General features: G+C 35.0%; 2 protein-coding genes across 2 annotated transcripts; both read right to left on the bottom strand.

Annotated features, from left to right (window-relative positions):
- Positions 1–639: 639 nt before the first annotated feature.
- Positions 640–3,562, bottom strand: ATOEP16-2 (Mitochondrial import inner membrane translocase subunit Tim17/Tim22/Tim23 family protein). Its single transcript, XM_039019406.2, has 7 exons — positions 3,255–3,562; positions 3,087–3,138; positions 2,827–2,898; positions 2,549–2,580; positions 2,419–2,452; positions 1,973–2,040; positions 640–949 (listed from the first exon to the last, which is right to left on the bottom strand). The coding sequence occupies exons 1-7, from the start codon at positions 3,381–3,383 to the stop codon at positions 806–808; spliced, it is 531 nt and encodes a 176-aa protein (XP_038875334.1). The 5' UTR covers positions 3,384–3,562; the 3' UTR covers positions 640–805.
- Positions 3,563–6,259: 2,697 nt separating this feature from the next.
- Positions 6,260–19,713, bottom strand: LOC120092984 (binding protein). The gene is made up of 24 exons (XM_039051265.2): positions 19,195–19,713; positions 17,322–17,402; positions 17,064–17,163; positions 16,827–16,911; positions 16,695–16,744; positions 14,259–14,338; positions 13,208–13,267; positions 12,985–13,084; positions 12,819–12,896; positions 12,314–12,381; positions 12,111–12,179; positions 11,951–12,028; positions 11,784–11,879; positions 11,528–11,598; positions 11,245–11,322; positions 10,778–10,871; positions 10,235–10,336; positions 8,834–9,048; positions 8,628–8,742; positions 8,082–8,213; positions 7,894–8,001; positions 7,697–7,809; positions 7,383–7,484; positions 6,260–7,312 (listed from the first exon to the last, which is right to left on the bottom strand). The coding sequence occupies exons 1-24, from the start codon at positions 19,237–19,239 to the stop codon at positions 6,766–6,768; spliced, it is 2,667 nt and encodes an 888-aa protein (XP_038907193.1). The 5' UTR covers positions 19,240–19,713; the 3' UTR covers positions 6,260–6,765.
- Between the last annotated feature and the right edge of the window lie 1,980 nt (positions 19,714–21,693).

Genomic DNA, 21,693 nt, shown 5'->3' with positions numbered 1-21,693 from the left:
CAATTGGAAGACCAACAGCATCACAAAAAAAGTATTTGATTTAAATAATAAGTACCAAATTGTTATCTGTTCTTATAAATGATTTTTTCTGTTCTTATAAATAAAAACTGGTTTTTGAAATTCGATAAAATTAGGATCACATTTACACCAGTCTATTAACGTTATTGTTTACGTTTGATGAATTGAGAGGCCACCCGACGACCCGCCTACTGTCATTATTGTTTTGTTTACATACTTTCAATGAATTGAAAGACTCGCCCAACCCGCTACTCAAGGTCTGTACAATCCAATTGAAGAGTGTTGTGATCTAACGTATAAAGTATGGATACGCTACCTTCACATTTATTGTTTTCCATTACGGCAGTTAAACGTAGCCTCAAATAATGAGAATCAGGGCAATGTCGGATCTGAAGCTTCATAATGTTGGTAATATTACTGTTTTGAGTTCCGACTTGCTTTGATCTCCAAACGAGAGATCGCTTCATTGTGATACTTCAAAAGCCCCACCAACCAATCCCAACCGTGCTTAATAAGTTTATAACTAACTACTACACAAAATCCCAAGATTTATTCGTAAAACAGAACACCATTTCCTAGTTAGTCTTAACAAGAAGGAAAAGAAAAAGTGGAGTCCACGAATGAAGAAGCATTAGGCGCAACTTAATATCAAACCAAAAATCCAAACGAGAGAAAGCATCATATAGTCATCTTAATTAAAGACAGAATGAACATATGAGAAGATGTCATCCCGGATTTTGTGAAATGGCTTCGGTGGCCATACACATGCCTCCCAATACTGGTGGCCCTAAAATATGCCAGCAAAAATATTTGCAGCTGTCGACACAGCAGCACCAGTGATGGCGTATTGTACGATATGCTCGTGAGAAGACTCGTCCGATGTAAGTGCCACAGCTACGCCTGTCATGGCACCTGCAATTGCACTATTCTTCTGCAATGGGATGAAAGAATGGACTAAGATTTCAAGACTTGGGACAACACAAGAATCGTATCAACAAAAATAATTTTTTATATAATTTTTAAAAATAAATAAATAAATAAACCCTTCTTACGGGACAAGAAGAACAAAGAGTCTTAAGTGGGTCTTCCCGTGCTTGTTTATAGTGTCCTACAGGAGAGGAACTACCGAAACTAGTTGAAATTCATGAATTGAATTATAACAAACACTTGCTTAAGATGACGACCAAAAATTGGGGTAGGTGGTAGGTTTTAGGTTAGAAAATCATAAATTTTAGGGATAAATACCTTTAAGTCCTTAAAATTAGGATCAATTCTATTTAGGAACTAGTTTCAAAATGTTACATATCTAATCCTTTAAGTTTTAAGTTTTATTTCAATTTAGAAACCTGAGTTTTAAATGTTACTATTTTAGTCTTCAAAAGTCCATCCATGTTTCAAGATTTACACTTTTAATCTTGATTTTCGTAAAAGGTTAATAAATTAAAAATTATTAAAAGCATTATAATTAAGTCACTATTTTTATCATTTTTAAATTAAATTTAAAATCTCACTACATAATTATTTTTAAATAATTAATAAAAATTGACGTGTAGGCAAAAACTCACTTAGTGACTCGATTTAAGGTATAACATTTTAGAACTTAGGGAATAAACAGACATTAGAGCTAGAGGTTCTAAATTTTAGGCTCAAAAAATTAACGTGTAGGACAAAACTCACTTAGGGACTAAATAGAAATAAAACAATTTAAGGTATATCATTTTAGAACTTAGGGAACAAACAGAAATTAGAGGCAGAGGTTCTAAATTAGGCCCTCTTTGATAGACTTACTTCTAATATACACTTCTGATTAAGGTCTTTATGTGCTCTAAACTTGCGTCTAATATATACATAGAATAATAAGAAGTTACCACCTAATGAAAAGTTTTATCCCGCCCCTGCCCATATAATACTTTAATTAAAACGTTTGTTAGTAAATTGCGGAAGGAAGGCTTACCCAGTCATGTGCTCCACGGGCCTCCTTTAAACCGTACGTGAGACCAGAGTAAACACCAGCAGCTAATCCTACAGCCGAAAAATAAAAATAACAAAATTAGCAGAGCGCAATGAAATAAAATTAGACAACACTAAACCAAAAGCTTGGTAGTTCTTTTCTCCACATATCCTTCCTTTGGGGTGAAATAGAGAAGATAGTCTTCCAAGGAGAAATATTATAAGCTTAAAGTAAATTTAATAGCGTCCAAACCTCCAAGAGAACAAACCTATAAAAGTGCCACGGGGAGAATCTTAAAGAGGAACTAAATAGTCCCGTTCGTGAAAAAGCACTCAACTAAATGATCCATCTAACTAGTGACTTTATAAAGACATAAACCAGATATGCAAGAAAGGCATTTCAGCCAGAATAGTATATCTGAACGATTGATTCAGAAAAGTGATACTGACCCCATTGGATGGATTCTTTTCCCACGCTCTTCACCTATGGTGCACCATAAAAAGAAAATTTATAAGATGTTTATTAACAATTACCACTGCAAATAAACCCAATACTTGATCGCCCGTTACAAGCACTCACCATGGCTTCAAGAGACTCTTTATTAGTTTCACCTGCACATCAATGAAGAAACGAGCTTCAAGCATCTCGAAGGACAAACTAACTTAGATTTTACACAAATTATACGGAATAATAAGGGGCACTTCGGTTTCAGTTTATAGAAACAATAATTTTTCTCATATATAGCCTAAAATAATGCACAATTTAAACAGGTGGTATCAATCCAAAACATATCCAATTATTAGAACTCAATTTACAACATAAATTCAAACTTAACAACATTTCAGAAGAATGAATACCTTTAAGACCTGGAAAACGTTGCTTTCTAATGCTCGCTAATTCAGGCGGTGGTACACTGTTCGAATCAACACCTGTACGAACGATATCATTCTTCCAAGCATTACAAATTTTTGTTAACCAATTTAACATCAACCATCTCCTAAACGAGAATACGCGAAAATGAAACGAAATCAAAACAGAGAGGAGATATGAAATTAAAGTCCAGTGGAATCAAAGCAAGTGGATCGGATTGAAAAATACTAAATGAAACAAATCTTACTTCCTGCAACCGTAAAATAAGCCTCACGAGACACAGATTGCAATGCACCTATCTGTACAAAGAATTATCGACATCTTAGGTGACCACATTGAGTTCCAATACAAAACACTACCAAATCAAGATTATCACAGAAATTAACAGAAATTAAGATCGCGAAAGCTTACGAACCCCAGCGGCCTTGACGAAGCTATCAGCAACGCGATTGAGAAGAGGATGGCCAAGGTCATACAAGAAGCTTCCGCCATGGGAGCATCGGATTTCATCAACCAATGAAAGATTCTCAAGGCTTCTGCCCATTTCTTCTTCGAAATCTTGTATGGAATCAGAGATTGAACTCCAAAATCTGCAGTGCAGTCGATTTGATTGCTAAAGTGAGCGAGAAGAAACGTTCGCGTGCGCTTCCCGGGCCGAGGAAGATGAAGAATATATAAGGAAGACGCCGAAGAAATAGATAGAGAAAAAGAACTGAATGACACGTGTTACAAGATGATGACATGTCGCTTTTCAAACTACGAAAAGGGCGGCTACGTGGCAACTTTACGAAAATTAAATTCGTTACGTGGATTTCACTCCGTCTATTTGCACCAAAATCAATTTATTTATAAACTATAAAATTAAAATTAAGAAAGAAATAAAAACCACACGATTAATTTGATCGTATCTTTTGCAACAATAACTAAAATAGTAAATAATTTTATAGGTATATAAATTAAATTATTACTCTATATAAGTTTATGGATGAAATTGTCACCCATTAAAATTCAAATATTAAATTACTACTTTTATAAAGTGTACCCAGTAAAAGTTTTCTTTCATCATTTTTCTTTTTCGGACGAAGGTTCATTTAGCACTCCTTTTCTTTTTTTTCGATATCCTGCTACCACTATCCGTGTCTATTATAAAATATCACAATCTATTTATGAAAAACTATTATTTGTGTCAGTCATTATACAAATAAATATAGATAGTAGTGTATCACATATTGATAGTGAAATTTTGTTATATTTATTAATATTTTGATTGATTTTTCTATATTTAAAAATAATCCTATTTTAAAACTCTTTTCAAAATAATTTAGTCTAAATACAAAGACTTTAAAATAATGTCTTTAATGTGTAAGAACATATTAACAAAATGTAATGTTATGCTGCCAACTTGAAAACACTCTAAACCCACGAAAGTTCATCCTCAATTCAGTTCAATTTGAGTGTTTCTACCACACATTCCTTCTTAAATTTAGCGGAGAAGATCTTGGTGGTGGTCTATTTGAAGGTTCAAGCTCAAATTCGAGAAATTCAGCTGAATTTGTGGAGAGATCTTCAAAGGTAATGGTGTAGTTCAAACCTTCTTATGAATTCCTCATGAGTTGCATGTTTAAAACTCAAATTAAGGGTTGTTAGAGTGTTTATTGATTCTTAATATTAAATTAATAAAACACCAGTTCCACCAATATGATTCAATTTCATATAATTAATATTTAAATCATAATTTAAATATTAAATGATTCTCCAATTTTGTTTAATTTCGACTAAATTAAATGTTTTAATTGTATTGTATACAATCAATTGAAAACCCTAAAATTGAATTTTAACATTTCAAACTCATAACTCTAATTCCAAATTTCATCCAACAATACTCAATTTATTAATCCAATTTATGAGCTAGTAGAGGGACCTAATGAACCTACAGATCATGAGCTTCAATGATTTGTAATTAATTAGTAAAACTCTTTAAAACCAAATTAATCACTATTCATTAACTATCAAGTCATACCACTATAGTTCAATAGTTGCACTTAAGCATGTTAATGCATTATTATATGTTATAATTAGTTATAATATATAATATGCATGTTTTAGGATTTGTTAAATCTAAATGGCATACGATATGCATGAACATGCTTTAATTAAAAAATAATACACATCACATATATAAAATAATTAAACAATATTAATATGATTTAACTTTGACATCCTAAGTAATCAAAAAACTAAATTCTTTTATCTAATAGATTATATATCGATTGTTTTATGATTATATCGGAAACCTATTAAATACAAAATTTAAGAACCATACGACACAAAATTGAAAATTTATAGACCTTCCACTGACTCACTCTTAATTTGATCAGGTTATGCTAATTTGGTAGTTTTAACATGTTGATCAATCTTCGATGGCAAAATTGCTAATTAGACTGTAAAGTAGTCATGACCTACCTCTTTCTCTTCTCCACTCTTACACTTTCTTTTTATTTTGTTCAAGCAAACACACTCATCGTACTACCAACCAGCCCATATCGCACTACCATTAGAGTGGGCATTCATTCCTCAAACTGATAACATTTGTTCCCAATCCGAGGAAAAAACCAGGTGTTCATTCCCAATTGAAACTAACATTCAGATCTGAAACATTCATTCCAAATTTGAGCATTTGTTTGCCATATCAAATGCCTTCATCTAGAACGATCCATTCCAGATTTGAATCCCCATTACAGCAAAACTGTGAGACAACAATATCGTGGTAAAACAGCAATGTAACACCACGTGTCAGACTACAAGCACAGATGATGACAGCAAGAAAATGTCATCATTAATGATTAATCAAGTTGGCTACCGTCAATTAAACTCATGGTTCATTTAAAAGTTAAAAACTGTTTCACAAACATCAACATATGAAGTATTCGAAATAAACTTCAACTTCAAACCTAAACCAAAATTACTGTTCACCCTAAAACTTGAAACTTCTGTTCTCCACGAATTATCAAGCTGAATATTCAAACTCCATCTCGTAAAGTTGTGGTGAAATCATACCAAAGAGTCCATTTGAATCGACATTCGAAGTGTTTATAAACACTTTTTTTACTAAGAAACACTTGTTTAAAGACCTAGAAAGTCAATCCAAACACATCCTAAAATACTGTCCACCATCATCAAATAAAGCAGAAGGTTAAAATGAAAAACAATAATTGCAACTTCAGCAAGAAAAGGCAATTCCTGCAAAAGTAGAAACAGCTCGAACTCCCCAAAAAGACCAAAAATAAACACATCCTGAATTAAAAGTCCGCTATACAGACGTCTACACTACATTTCAGGTAGATAAGCTCAGTAGAACGTAAAGATTAAAATTTGATCCAACCCAACCCAGAAGAACCGTGTGTCAGAAACACACTCAACTGAATGAGCAATGCAAGTAATAAAATCCATATCGTTTGGTAGGAACTTGCCCGTTCTTGTCTACTGAATGACATTAGTTTACACAGCTGAACCCATGGATATAAATATTTGTATACACCCCCTATCTCTTTTAGGTGTTTGGGGTGGAGGTTGGGGGGGAGGGGTTCAAATCAGATAACAAAATTGATGCCAACAACTGTTCAACTTAAAGCAACGGTTTTCTAAACTCGCGATAAAAAAAAAGGGTCTGGTGGAAGGTTGTTTGAGCGCACGAATGCAACACAAGAAGGCTTCCAATCCACCACTCGGTCAGTACACTATTTTACAGGCATCAACTAGCTCCATTGCCTTTGATGGAAAGCCTTGAAGCCAATTTGTTCCAAGACTAGCTTCCTTTTGAAGTTGTCGATTCATGACTAGTCCGGGTCCCTTTTCGCACCAAAGCATATTCACAAGGCAAACGAAAATGGAAGAAAATTGCAATCACCCTGCCATGAAGAGAGAACCTACGATCCATTTACAGTCATTTCAGGAGAGGAGTTTGGAGGAATCAATGAACAGTCTTCTCCATTCAACTGTCTATTATCTGAAGGTTTAAGCAACGGATCAGAACACTTTTTAGAAGAAATTGGTTGCTTTTCTGTATGGTTCTCCTCATCCAAACTGCTACTGCCATCATCAGCAGTTGAGCTTCTTAAAGCATTCTCATCCATCTCTTTCGGACTCTCGTGTTCTGAACTTTTGTTCCCATCAATTGGATGGGGCCTAGAGTGCTGAGAGCTCGCTGCATTCTTGTTGGGCAGAACTGCTTGGCTCAATGTAGAACACAAGGCAGCAAATACACCATCTTTTGTCTTGGAGTTTTTCCCCAGTCGCTGCTTTTTCACCTTCTCAGAATCCTTGTCCTTGTGAAGAGGTTTCCGCTTCAACCTGAGGGTATGCAATGCTCCTTCATCTTCTTCCACCGTTTCTGATTGTTTTCTTGGCGGTGGCATGTAGTCTCCATCGTCCTCATCATCATCGTAGTCAACAAGTCCACCACCAGGTCGAGGACTGTAAGAGTTGAGGACAATCAAAAACTGCTTTTGTAATCAAATTTTCTGGTTAAAGCGAATCACAGTACCTTGGTGGAGGGTAACTTGCAGCAACTCCATTACATAGAACAGGTGAAGACTGCGCTTTCTGTACATTTGAAACAGATGCAGTTGCAGTATCCTCCTCATCACTGATTGGTAACGAGTTAATTTCAGCCAGATTCAATATCTTACTTGAAGAAATAGTTAAAATATGTAGCATATAATGAAATAAAAATTCCCTGCTGCTCATTAAAAAATTATAGTGCTTTCTTAGTACTCATCACTCTTCTTTTCAGGTAAAGTTAATCCTTCAAATTTTCATTTCAGTTCACCACGGTAAGAAAATAGAAACAATGCTTACCTCTCTTCGTTAAAATAGTCTTCTTCTTCTTTCTCCAAAGCACGCTCCTCGATTCTTTTTCTAGGATCTAACACATTAGTAGTTGTGCCTCTTGTACCAAAATCGTCTAGGCACTGCAAATAGAGATGTCAAACACAAAACAGTACAATTTTTGGAAGGCAAAACAGGATATTATCTCACAAAAATTTTGAGAATACCTGCTCATATTTTACTTTTAGAGACTGAATTGAAGCCAAATACTCAAACTGAACCAACTGATTCCAGAATGAATCGACCATGTACTTAACTAAAGATTTCAGATTTTCCTGCTAGAAGCACAAAACCACTAAATAAATATTCTACCGGAATCAGCAAAGAACAAAGGTACGGTAAGAAAGATGGAGACCTTGCGGATATATTCAAATAAATCTAAAACAGCAGAGTTGAGCAGATTGTAACGATTCCCATTAGCAACAAAGGCATCTATAATTGGTTTTAAAAGATTATTTTTGATAAAATGATTTATCAGATCGTCATCCTGCATATAGACAAAGAAGACAATTCAGTACATTTACCAATTTCAATCCGTAAAAGTAGAAAATCAAACAAGTAATAGGTACTATTGTTCTTTAATCCTAAGGGAATGACTATATCCAGTATAATTATTATCCCCAATAACTGATTTCAGTGTAACTACAATTCAAAATTTAATCCCCCGGGAAGAGAGACGAGAACTGTAATCTAAAACAGCAGAATTGAGCAGATTGCAACGACTCCTATTAGCAACTAGGGAATTGATGTCAAGTATAATCCCTATTAACTGTTATTTCACTGATTACAATTCAAAATTTAATTTCCCGGGAAGGGAAGAAAAGAACTGCTATGTCATCAGTCCAATAACCATGATGAAAGAAATAAAAGATAAAATATATTCACTGCTGATTCAACTTACATGTCGAGATAAAATAGTACGAACAAACCGAACAGCTGCAACAACCAAATATTTTTCCCTTCTTTGAGTCAGTAACAACACTTTATCTATGACGTTATTCACGAGAAAGTTGGACCTGAAAACAAAATGAAATAACACAAAATAATAACTTTTATAGTTGAAATAAACTTCAATTGTAAAATAACCAAAAGGGGACAAAATATTACTTTATCTTGTAAGGGTGGTGCAGAACACAAAAGCAAAGCAGTTCACAAATGTTGGATAGTGTTTCAGGCTTTACTATGCTCCGATTCTTTAATAAACCAGAGTGTCCAGTTTTGTTGCTTAATGGATAAAGATGTTCTGGAGGGCATGACACTGCTATAACATCAATTAATTGACCCAAATGATGCTCGTAGAATATCTCGACAACAGTTTCTCTCTGCAGCGCCAAATACACAATCTCGCAGTCAATGTAAAGTGGAGATACAGCAGAAATTGTGCAAGCCTAAACACAGATTGCATCTCATATAAAAGATCAATGACAACTATTTCTGAGAACCTCATATAAATACAAGTATAAATCCACAAACAGACATCATGGACTTTGATAGGCATACCGCGACAAAAGGTGAGAATTCATATAATGTGGCATAGGCAATGAGGTATTGCAATAATGCATCTGAATAGATTTATAAACTGAGGTCACTGTAATTGGCTTTTAAAATACCACATGGATTGGCATTTTGAAGGCAAAGCCAATGGCCTATACAATTTGGCATCGAGGGCTCTTTTCTGACTTTGAGAAATCAAATAACTTTTTCAGATACAAAGACCTTAGATTCTTTTTGTAAATATTGTACAGCTCAGATCTTTGTAATCATAGTATTTCTTTTTTTTTTTTTAATAAGAATAACTTTCATTGAGAAAAAATGAAAGAATACAAGGGCAAACAAAAACACCCCGCCCACAAAAGCAACCCCTTACAAAAAAGGAGTCCAACTATGCAAAATGACACCTATAGGGTAATTACAAAAGGTCTTTGAAATCGAAGCCCACAAGGAAACATGAAAGCAAACCATCGACCAAACCTCACTAGGGTCTTTATCCACACCCCTAAAAGTCTTACTATTTCGCTTCTCCCACAAAACCCAAACAATAGCACACACCCCGCAAGCCACAAAAAGCCACCCTTCTCCCCCCTAGGCGGATTGAGGAGGAACTATAGGGTAATCATAGCATTTTCATGAACCTGCAACCTAGGTATGAACGAAGTATAGAGACCAAAAGTAAGAACATGCAACCTAAGTATGGACAAACAAGAGTGAGATATGACCTAAGGGAGAGTTTGACCCAAGGAGTTCAAGAGTAGAGTTGTGAACTCCACTCCTGTTTAGCTCAAGAAGTTTGTGGGCCCCACAACTAAAAAAGCATCATATGTCTTATTAACTCCTTATGTCGAGGGCCCTAGGAATTCACAACTCTCCAGACTTCACAACTTCACTCCTTGTTTCAAACACCTCCTAACTAGAGCTACATTCTAATTAAAAGATACAACTCAACTAGAAAATATCATTTTGAAGGTTTAACCAAAGTAAACATGGATAAAAGTAGATGGCTGAGCAAACCTGGCCTGCTCCTGATAGTGTGTAGGAATCCAGTAAACATCGGAGGATTTCAAAAAACTGACAGTGCATCTCCTCACCAAAATCGGTAATCAAGCCTTCAACCTATAGTTTAGAAAAATGTTGGTCGATTATCTTTCTCACTAGCTTAACCCTCTGTTAAAAATTCAGCTTGAAAAAAGGGTTACTACTACATGTCAATGGCACATCTGACTTAATAAATTGTATGTCGGATATACTTGTATTCACAAGTTCACTTGCATCACTTTTCCCAATATTGCCCATTCCATGAAGGTTGGCGCTAACCAAACATGTAAATAAGAACAGGAGCCCTTCCTTGAAATACTTTTTTCTTTGTATTTTTGTTCGGCCTCCTCTGCTATTGATCTGTTTTGTAGGGGCCCTTTTCTCACCCCCCACCCCCCCCCCCCCCCAACAAACATCCAGTACCAGGGAGTATTTTTTTTCACTTTTCTTAATGAAAGTTTTCCTTTTCGTTTAAAATAAAAAAGTTCACATCAGACAAAACAGATAAGAATCATGTACCAGCAGTCCTAGGAGTGGAATTCCTTCCTTCCTAACAACATAAGAACGTAGAAGATTTGGATCTTGGTTCAAGAAAAGAATAAGGATATCTGTCCTGCATCCATGCAAACAATGCATTACTGAGATGCATAAAAAGAATGAATTAAAAATAGATGGAAGAAAGCAGAAGACAAGTGTGCTGCTCAAAATAAGACAAATCTAGTTCAAGGTTGTATTTTCAATAGAGTTATTATCATAATGGTTCTTTCTACAGGAGAAAAACAAACCATCAAAGGTCTTTTTCGGATAAAAACCTTTGTTCTTTTCTTAAGAACCAAAGAAACTTGCAATGAATGGTACGAATAAGTGAACAATGTAAAAGTTTCTTCTTAAAAATAGGTTTGTAAAACAGTTTACAGTTCAAAAAAATATAGTTTATGGCAATGCACTCAAACAAAATCAAAATTTAATCAGAAGGTAGACATTACCCAGTTAACACAAATTTTTTATCTGGACTTTGTAATACATCGGCAATGACATCAAAAATTCCCTCATTCATAAGATCCCTGCAAAATAAGTTCACCATTTGAAACAACTCAACGAGAAGCCTTAAGAAAACAGCAACTGGCTATCAGCGTCTTAAATTGAAATACAAAAATATCCAAAGAATCAAAGTTGTAGGGTTTGGTAATTTTCATGACTTTGAATATTTTCAAACAGAAATTACATTTTTAAAAGAAAAAAAATAATAGTATCTCATGCAGAAGGTACCGAAATAGTCGTAGCTGCTGAACCATCTGTAAATTTTTACTTAAACTGCAAAACTCGTGCAAAAAATGTACCTAAAACAAGATAATTAGTTATGATTACATTCAATTCAAAAGAACTCAAAATATACCTCAAGAAATTGAGAATAGGAAATTACAAGTACAGCATTAGGGAGAAAATTAGATTGAACTAAAGCACAAGAAATTGCATGTTGCCACAACATAACAAGGGGAAAAACAATGCTTAGAAGCAAAAGTACCAAATTCTTTTTAGATTCTTCAGACGTCGTTGGCAATTTCAGCCTTACAAATAACTCCTGAATAAATGTATTGTCATCCTTCAACAAAGAAACAACCTACAATGAAACCTGATGTTAGAGTGTCTACACATCAGCTCAAAAACAAGCATGTGGTTCCAAGAACCTACCAGCGCATTGTTTGCATGGATAATGGAATTTAGATTTGCAATTGTGGACTCATCCAATACTCTAGCCAAAACAACATCCTATGGAAAAGAAATCCAAGATAACAGCACATTATCAGCTAGCTCAATGGATAGAGAAATTGCATCTACCAAAGACCCAAACCTTTAGATAGCCAATTCTGTATGTTTGATGTATCTTCGACAAAACCAATGGATCCTTGATGGGTATAGCCTACAAAAATGAAAGCGAATACATATGTAATATATACAAGTAAAATCCTCCACAGAAGACTGCATAATAAGACCCCTTGGCCCACTGTTCTTTTCCCTCACTTTTGAATATGGACAGCTAGGTAACAACATTACCTCTTTGAAAATGACATGCTCTTTCAAAAAATTACGATGATGCTGGACATGAGGCAACTCTGGATCGTCTGCCAATCACATAAAAAATAGAAGAACTAAGTCATTGAGGGTAGTCCCTAATACCTATTTCACAAAAATAGAAGAACTAAGTCATTGAGGGTAGTCCCTAATACCTATTTCACAAAAGAGCAATATATACAGGTAGAGAAATTAGCAGAAGATAAACTATATACAAAGCCCAGTTCTAGTTAACAAATCAGAGATGTAATATAAGATAAAAGAGTATAGAACTTCTCAACCCACGTTAAAGAGGGCTACAAACCCGCCTTCCAATAAGCCTACTGTTACAGAATTCATAATCACAACATATTGGACAAATTGGACAAAATCAGAGCAGCAAAAACCAGGATGAAATTAAATATCCTCTAGGGCACGACATATTTCTAGTCTAAATATAAAGAAACAAGTATAGATGAGCATCAATTGAAAAAATACCAGAGCTTACATTCTAGAGAACCAATGATGTCCATGATTAATTCATCTCCAAAAATTTTCTCATAGATCTGTGAGCTATTCAGCATGACTGAAAAATAATAATAATAATAATAATAAGTAACAAACAACATTAATTGCTGGCGATAATAGTAAATATAACCAAAAAAGATACTGACTGATCCCCCTGACTATTTTATATATCATGTGAAGACCATCAAGATTTTCCAAGTCTTCACAGATATGAAATATGTCCATCAGCTTTTTGAAAAAATCTTGCTGCATTATGGAAAACTGTCAGTCAAAACACTCATTCTTGTTCATCCAAGATAAAGATTTCATGTAGAAGTCATAAGAGAACCCAAATTTACATGGAAAGTCACAAAGTTGTCCAAATCTTACATTGGCAACTATGAGTTCCACTAACCGCATCTGATCTGTAATGCCACTTTCAACAACAATCTAAACAAAAAAAGTATCAATCAATATGAAGGATTGTCCCCATCCAAATAATCAAAAAGATGAGTTAAACCAGGGAAGGAGGATATTTATCTTAAGAAACCAATCACTCATGCTTCCAAGAAGCGGGCGGTATTAAAGAGTAGTTAAAATGTCATGCCATACTGGCAGAGAGTACATCACAATGGGTAGACATGAAATACTAGTTCCTTATTATTTTAAAAATAATAATTAAAAAAAAAAAAGTGACAGTAATTAATTTCCCTAATGCAAGGCACAAAAGGAATAATCAATATGAAGATAGATCGGCCAATATTACAAGGTATGTAGTTCACTCTAACCAGAATATGATTCAACTGAATAAGCAGCCTATGACGAGCAAGAGTAGGGAAGGGGAATATAAAATATGGAGAGAGAGGACAACAGGAAATTGCCGAATGTAAATTTATATATGATTCAGTTGGATAAGCAGCAAAGGATCTCGAATTGTCCTGGATAGGTGATTGAGCTTACTCTTCTGCAACTTTTATAGATTTTGAATATCAAAATCCTCATGTAGTCCCTTAGAGTTTGTTTATCCAAAAAGAAGTGCAGGAAGAGAGAGAGAGAGAGAGAAGGGATTCTTTGAGTGTCGATTTTTATTGCTATATGTTTTCTAAGGAAAAAAATTAAAAAATTCTACAAACCATGTTCTCTATCTCTCTTTCTTTTTCTTTTTTTACTCTCTATCTTTTTTACAAGAAACAATTTCATTGATAGTACGAAATTACAAAAGAAGGGGAGCCCCCAAAAGAGAGATAAGAAAAGACCTTTCCAGTTTGACAGGAGACTAGTAATCCAGTATAGCTATACAAAGCATGTTCTCATAGTCACTTACTAAAAGTTTCAAGTGTTTGGGAGTGGTTTCCAAAACAGTTCTCTACCAAAATTGTTTTGGCTGATTGCTTTCTAGAGCTTGTCTTGCCTAGTTCTCTATTAGTACCTTCATACTAACCTTAAGTATTAGGGGCAGTGTTGATAGCTCAATTGCAGGCAACTCCCTCAACTCACTGTTCATGCTGTGGAACGTATCATCTGGCCACAAAGAAATGAAGACAAAGAATTATTCAAAACAAGCATTTGCCAAAATAAATACAACATTTGTTTAGAAATTAGCCATGGTACCTAATTCTGCTTTATTTATTTAAGGTTTTATTCAGAAAAATGAAAAAATTATAAAACCGTACAAAAAAAAACTCACAAAAGGAGTCCCTACACTATTACTGACTACAAGAATGGACTCCAATCCCAACCTCCTCTCAAGATCACTCAATTCCTCTAAAAATCCTATGGAACCTCTCTAACCAAATACATCATCGTTTGTGCTATGAGCCAAAACAAGCATAAACAAACTCCAGCACAGGCTCCCTAGAGACTTAAGCATACTGGAAACCCCATGGGGATAAATGGTTGATATCCTCCTTGTGTCATCCATAAAGAATGCAACACAACAGACGGGTGTCTATAAATATGATCTAAGGTCTTCGTTCTCTCATGCAAAACCTGCCCAGCAATGATTATAACTTTCTTGGGGATTTTTACCTTCCGAATAGAGGAAAAAGTATATGCCCAGCTATGAGGGAGGTCGAGAACATAAGATGTGGAAAAAAATGAATTGCACTTGAATACCTCAAATGGATTGAGGGCCCAACTCCTTAAATCCCTCCTCCAGGACAAATGAACCGATCAACATAATAGCAAGGAGGGCACCTCCATCATCTCAAAAAGAGGATGATGGAAGCCCAAAAAAAGTGAAAGTGATCGAAAGAAGGAAATAGAGAGGCCACTTGGTGCTGCCTTTTATCTGACAAAGTATATGACCCCAGAAACAAAGAACAATCAACAACCCTCCTAAAACTAAAACTTTGAACCTTCCCCAACTGAGCATTTCACAAATTAACAACAAGAAACTCAAAGCGACAGCAATCCAAGATAAATTTACTAAAATCATTAAGGAACCCGAAATCCACTCAGAAAGGGGTGGATCGCGCCTACTCACGATGATCCAATGACACTAAGCATTTACGCTCTCTGAAGAAATGCTACAATCACTTTGCCAACAGGGCTTCATTACATAATCTTAGGTTAACAATGCAAAACATTTTGAGCTCCACTGACTAACAAACCACCAGAATTCTAACAGTTCCAATGGACCACAAAGCTCCCTCATCTCCTCATGCTAAGATTTCTCATGGTAATAGTTCTCCAAGATCTCCCACTTTCATCCATGCATCAACATCCACCGAGTCTATACTGTCTAAATCCTAATAAATCAATCATGTCCCGCACTCTGCTGACTTCTATGTGATTGTGAAAGATTTACAGGCTATTCTTCTAATTACACTGCACTAAGTTAAAACAGAAGCCAGCAAAGACAAAAATAAGTAAATAATAAAAATTAATTCTGTATTAGAACAACGTTTCCCATCATATATATGTGTGTGTGTGTGTGTGTTAAGCAGGTGATTTGGTTGGCCTTCATTCGTGTGTTCCTTTGGTGCTTATGGGGTGAAAGGAACGGAAGACTTTTTAATGATACATGTTCTTCTAGTGCTCGGTTTTTAGAACTTGTTAGACCAGGGAAGATTAGTTTCTGGTGGAAAACAAAGCTATTGATCCAGATAAAACCAGACATGGGATAGGAAAATCAGCCTCGAGGCTAACTGCTCCTTTTTTGTCTACCACTTTTTCTTGGTGTAAACTAAATCACCCTTTCACTCACTTCAATTTATCTTTTTTGGTCAGTAATTGGTGATCTTTATTGTAATATCTTTGCTTGGGGTTCTCCCCTTATACATATCAATAAATTGTTTCTTTCATCAAAAAAAGATATATATACCTTACAACCAATATTCAACTTTTAGATTCTATTTTGATGGGGAACACTGCTCAAATTCTATATTACAAACAATATTTAAATTAATGTCAAATATTTGGTTTAGAGGTAATGGAAAGAGAAAACTACTCAACTCTTTATCCTTAATATACTCAACTATTGACAGTCATAAATTATGCAACTGTAGATGAGATCAAACCATACGCTACTGAACAGATTAAGATTTTTCAATCTCTTTAATCCTACAAAGGCCAAAGGTGATCATATTTTGAAGCCCCAGTAACTACTGCCGTTTTTGGTATAACAGAGTTTTTTGTTTCAGTTTTGGTGTCAACACCAAAATAGCCCTTTCCTGTTTCAACCTCCAACTAGGTACTAAGTTCAAAGGAAGTTTCCCACTCAAAAGCTAGAACACCTCAATTCAGTAAATGTAACCTCCACTCCACACCATGATACCAGTAAATTTACAACAGTAAGTTCCCATCATGAAATATGTAGTGCAAAGAACAAAATCAGAAACATTCAATGGAAGACCTCAAATTACTGTGTACTTACTGTTGAGAGAATTAAAATGGAGATTCCTTTGCGCATTGCAGATGTGATCCCTAAATAAGATAAGCCAAGTTTCAGCTAGTCTATCGTGGGAAAAAAAACATTAAAGGGTGCTGGTAGATATTCAATAGTTACCATATGTATGAACATCCAGTTGTCTCTTGAAAGCTAAGAGCTAACTCTGTAGAATATTCTGGATCTCTCCAAGAGATTATAGTATCTGCATATTTAAGAAGCTAACTTTTGTTAGTACTTTCAAAAGTCAATATACGTCTCCATCCAAACCAACCAGGAATTCAAAATAGTGCAGGTACACCAAAGAAGACTCGTTTTGACAATATTGTTAAAGTACATAAGAAAAGAAAGAAAAACCTTCTTGCTTTCTGTAAATGTCATCTGAACTAATACGGTGTAGAAGTAGAGTCTCATTGTCCTCTTCATCAACGACACACAACCCCAATTCCTCTGATCTCTGAGTAGAGTTAAATTTATGTTCATATCAGTGAATATGATGTTAACTAAACTTCATTGAGAGATTGCACAACCTCTTTTCTATTATTCTCTTTCTGGATAGCTCAATGTTTTTCATCCAATCCAATACAAATAAAAGGGGGGAAGTCAGTCACAAACCTCCAAATAGTCAACAGTAACATGTCCAGTTCCTTGATCATCCCATTTTCCATCATCATTCAAACGATATACTTTGACACGCTGAAATTTGAGAGTATAAACAATAAGGATGAAGTACAACATCTTACAAGAAACAAAATTGATAACATAAAAATTAAGTGAGTTTGAACTTCTCCAAGATCATTGTAAACCCATTCAATGCGTAACAAGTCAATTAATGGACAAACCGAATGCATGCAACAGTCAACTGCTAGAAACATGACCAGGGCAGTTGTTGTAAGAAACATATTGACCAGCAGGAGATGAACAACACACGGCTAGAATAGCAGGCAATAGGGGGATGGATGTCATCCTATTTCATAATGACCAAATGAGGAAACCCAAATAAAGCTGAATTCTCGGATCCAGTGGTCGAAGAAACATGTAAAAAAAGTAGAGAAACATGCCTATCTAATGGAGACATATTGTGAGTTCAACAACATGAGGGGTGGGGATTCAAACCTCGGATTTTTAGGTCAAAGATAAGTTTCTTAACCAGTTAAGCTATCTTCATGTCGGCCTAAAGAAGCCAGGTTGACCTCAATCCAAGTCATTTTCATAGAACCCCACCAAATTTTCTCTGTCTTCTCAAAAGACAACCTGATATAGTTCCCCAGACATTAGAATAAAAAATTAGAGACTTTCATTGATCAGGGGAAGGTGTTAGATGAGGAAGTTGCCTTATGAGCTGGAATATTGCCTCCGTTTAACTTCATCTTAAAGTAGCAGACGTGATCTTAATACCTTCAGGAGGAATATGAATATTTCACTAATCCCAAAATGGGTGAGATTTATAGAACCAGGAAACCTGCAGCATTCTATTGTGATGAGAGTATCCCTTGAGTACATCAAGATGTTCACTAAAATATGTTGGCTGTTTCAAAAAGCTGAAATTTTGTTGCTAGGAATGTGGAACCATGAAATTTGTGGCCTGTTTGTTTTCTTGGCAGGAGTTGTAACTAAGAAGATTTAAACCTCACCAATAAATTTAATCACGAGTTAAGTGCTAGCTCGCTATTTTGGAAAACTGATGAACAATATATACTGTGTATTAGGAGTCTTTGTTGTGAATCTGTGATAGCTGAGCATTATATTTAAGCCGTTTGAGGCAACTCCAAGCATTTAATTAATATTCCTTCAAGAAGTGTTGACACTTACATTATAAATACTTTTACGTAAAAGCATTTCTTTTACAAAATTCCTCCCCAGTTCACACTGAGGACACCAATCTCTTGGTGTAAACTTTTGATAGATTAATGACGTATTGGGTGGGAGGATTCAATACTTTAACCCCTTAGCCGAAGGAGTATGTCTTAACCAGTTGAATGTTGAGTAGGTTACCCTCTTAGTGTAAACTTTTAAAGTTATAAAATACTCGATTAAAAAATTAGGACTACTTCCAGTGTTTCTCAGAAGCTATACAGTTTCTCAGTTCCCTGTCGTGTTTAATTTTTTGCAAACTCATAAAACTCGGCAGTTAAGCTTCAAGTAGGCACATAGACAAATTTACTGAAAACGTAGTGCAGGGTAAATAATTAGAAGATAGCGTTTGATTCTTGGTCCGTACTACTGCAAGAAATAAATTCTGGGTTGCAGAGCAAGTTAAATTTCCATAGATGTCAAATCGAGCAATGCCACCACTCGAACAAGCTCTTAAACGGACGCAAATTACAGCCAAAAAAAGTACAATACTTAATCTCAACTATATGACTAAATAGAAACATTCAGAAACCAATCTCAGCCACGAAATTACAAGGCTAAACTAAATGTCAACGCATGGTAGCTTTCAGTGACAAAGCAGCGAGCAAGCTTCCCAACATAATAAAGAACTTACCTGCATAGAATTGGAGGTCGCCGGAGATCTATCTGGCGCACCCATAACAACTGCGGCAAAACTGACTCGACTTCAAAGGCAATCTTGAAGTGGAGTGAAGAACAACAGTTGAAATTGATGCATGAAGAATTAGGGTTTTCAAAGACGATGAAACAGGGAGTAGAAGAAACTACGTATAGAGGAAAGATTTCAGTAAGACTTGAAAAGAGAAACCCTAGACGCCATAGACATGGCAGTGAAAGCTTTCAATTGCGAATCTTTCGTCTTTCTTCCACTTTCCTGTTCGCTCCTCCTTCTTCTCCGGTGTGTTTCTTTCTTTCCACTTTTCGTGCTGTAAGGAAAGAAGGAAAAAAATCTATCCCGCATAATGGAAATAGAAAACCTCGATTTTCAGTTATGCCATTCATTTTTCATAAAATAACAAACAGACCCCAATCATGATTGCGTAAATTTACGCGCTTTTTTTTTTTTTCGCCCTTTTCGCCAATTTTACGCGCCCTTTTTTGCCAAAAGAGGCCCGGCTCGAGGAGAGTCCTCGAAGGTATATTGCCTTATTGGTCCATTAGTTTGGTCTTTTTCCTTTTTTTTCCTGTTTTTTTTTTATTGTCATCTTGATCCCTTGGCTTAATTTTAGTTTTTAGCTTCCGTATTTTTAATAACTTTTAAATTTAGTCTTTTGTTAGATTTTATCCACATTAATTTAATAATTTTTTTTATAGTGCAACGATGGTAGGGAATTAAACTTCTAACCTACAAAACATATGTCAATCTATTAAACTAAATTCACTTTGACAAATTAATTTAGAGGTCTTTTTAAATATTCAAAAATATAAATACTTTATAGCAAAAAGTTCCAAAAATACAAGTATTTTTTAAACTTTTTACTATAAAGTGTAGATATTTTTATGATTTTTCTATTTATAAAAATCTCCAATCAACGATTAATCTAATAATTATAATGATTTTGAAGCGAAAATCTTTCTAAAAATTATGGTTAAAATGTTCAGTAATACTATTAATTTTTAGTAGAAAAAAAAATATCGGTGTATTATAATTAAATTTAAGATTTTATTGAAAATATGAAAACTAAAATTTTATATTTGAAAGTACAGGAGTTTAACCGGCTTCAAAGTACACTATTTTAGCCGAGCTTTAATCTTTCATTTTATTTGTGAACGAAATTTGTTGTATTGGCTTGGTTTATATAGTCATTGTATTCTGGGTTGTTTACTTTTGATTGTTTAAGTTAATTTATGTACTTTTAGTAAATTTTAAAAAATGCATACACAATATGAGTATTTTTTTAAAACTATATAGATAGAATACTAATAGATATTCGTTTATTTTCTGGAAAGTCAAACACATATCGGTGGTATTGATTCGTTTTTAAATTTATCGAAAGTACGAGAAATAAGTTCGACATTCGAAGTTACATGGACTAAAATGGAAAAAAAATCTGTAATACCTCAATCAAAATTATATTTAAACCCCTAAAAAAGAGTCATTCTAATTATGTTTGTTTAGTTCGATGAATGAGCTAGTAGAGTGTTAAAGGCTGAACAAGAAAGACAATTTGTGCATTAAGCATTTGACTAACATTTTGACCTTAAAACTAAATATTTATGTTCGACAACTTATTAATGAAATCCTTAAAAAAAAAATCAAAACAAACAATGTTTGTTAATCGAGTAAAACAACTCCAAAATACAATTGTTGAAGTTTGTCATGGATTATCTCAATGATACCCAATCCTAAGGAGATCCTAAGAGATCGCATGTCTCAAGATGGGAAGACGGAGTATTGGTATCCGAGTTGGTTGAGTTGAGCTTGTTGCACCTCACGTAAGGGGAAATAGGCGAGTTGAGCTCACTATCCGTAGACCTTGTAGTATCAACAGATTCACCCAACTTGATACCATTAGCATCGTTGTTGCACACGTCCCAAGCAAGTGTTGGATAATGGATCTTACAAATATCCTTACTCCACCATTTCGCGAGATATGTGATCTTAATGGGCATTTTGGGGAATCGAGTTGGTTTATTGTAGTTAATGGTTATTATAGTTGGTGGGTTATAATAGTTAAAGGGCATTTGGACCCCCTATTTATAGTTGGGCGGGTGGAATATAATAGCCCACCCAACGTTTGGGGCTTTAACTATTAAGCGCTCGATTATTTTGGTTTGTTTCCTTATTCTCCCTCGTTTTCCTTACTCCGATTAGCGCTCGTTCTTTCCGTGGGTTTTTTTGTACGTCATAAGCATGTGATTTTACCAATTCGCCTTTGAGATGCACCCCTCGTGCCTGCCAACGCGAATTTACTTGATCCTTGATGGCTCGTCATACGTTCTTCGATGCAAGGTCACTCAATACATGTCACACCCCACCGCGAGCCCGCACTCTTGAGCTCGAGGAGAGGCGTGATATTAACTTATGCTACTTCGGTTAACCTACTAGTTTCCTCTTAATAATCTTACTTATAACAGCAGTGGAAAAATATTA

The sequence above is a fragment of the Benincasa hispida genome, chromosome 12 (genome assembly GCF_027475165.1).
Source record: "Benincasa hispida cultivar pf3 chromosome 12, pf3_genome.v1.1, whole genome shotgun sequence".
Lineage (NCBI taxonomy): Eukaryota > Viridiplantae > Streptophyta > Magnoliopsida > Cucurbitales > Cucurbitaceae > Benincasa > Benincasa hispida.
The sequence above is the reverse complement of the archived record's forward strand: the minus strand, read 5'-3'. Positions and strand labels throughout refer to the sequence as shown.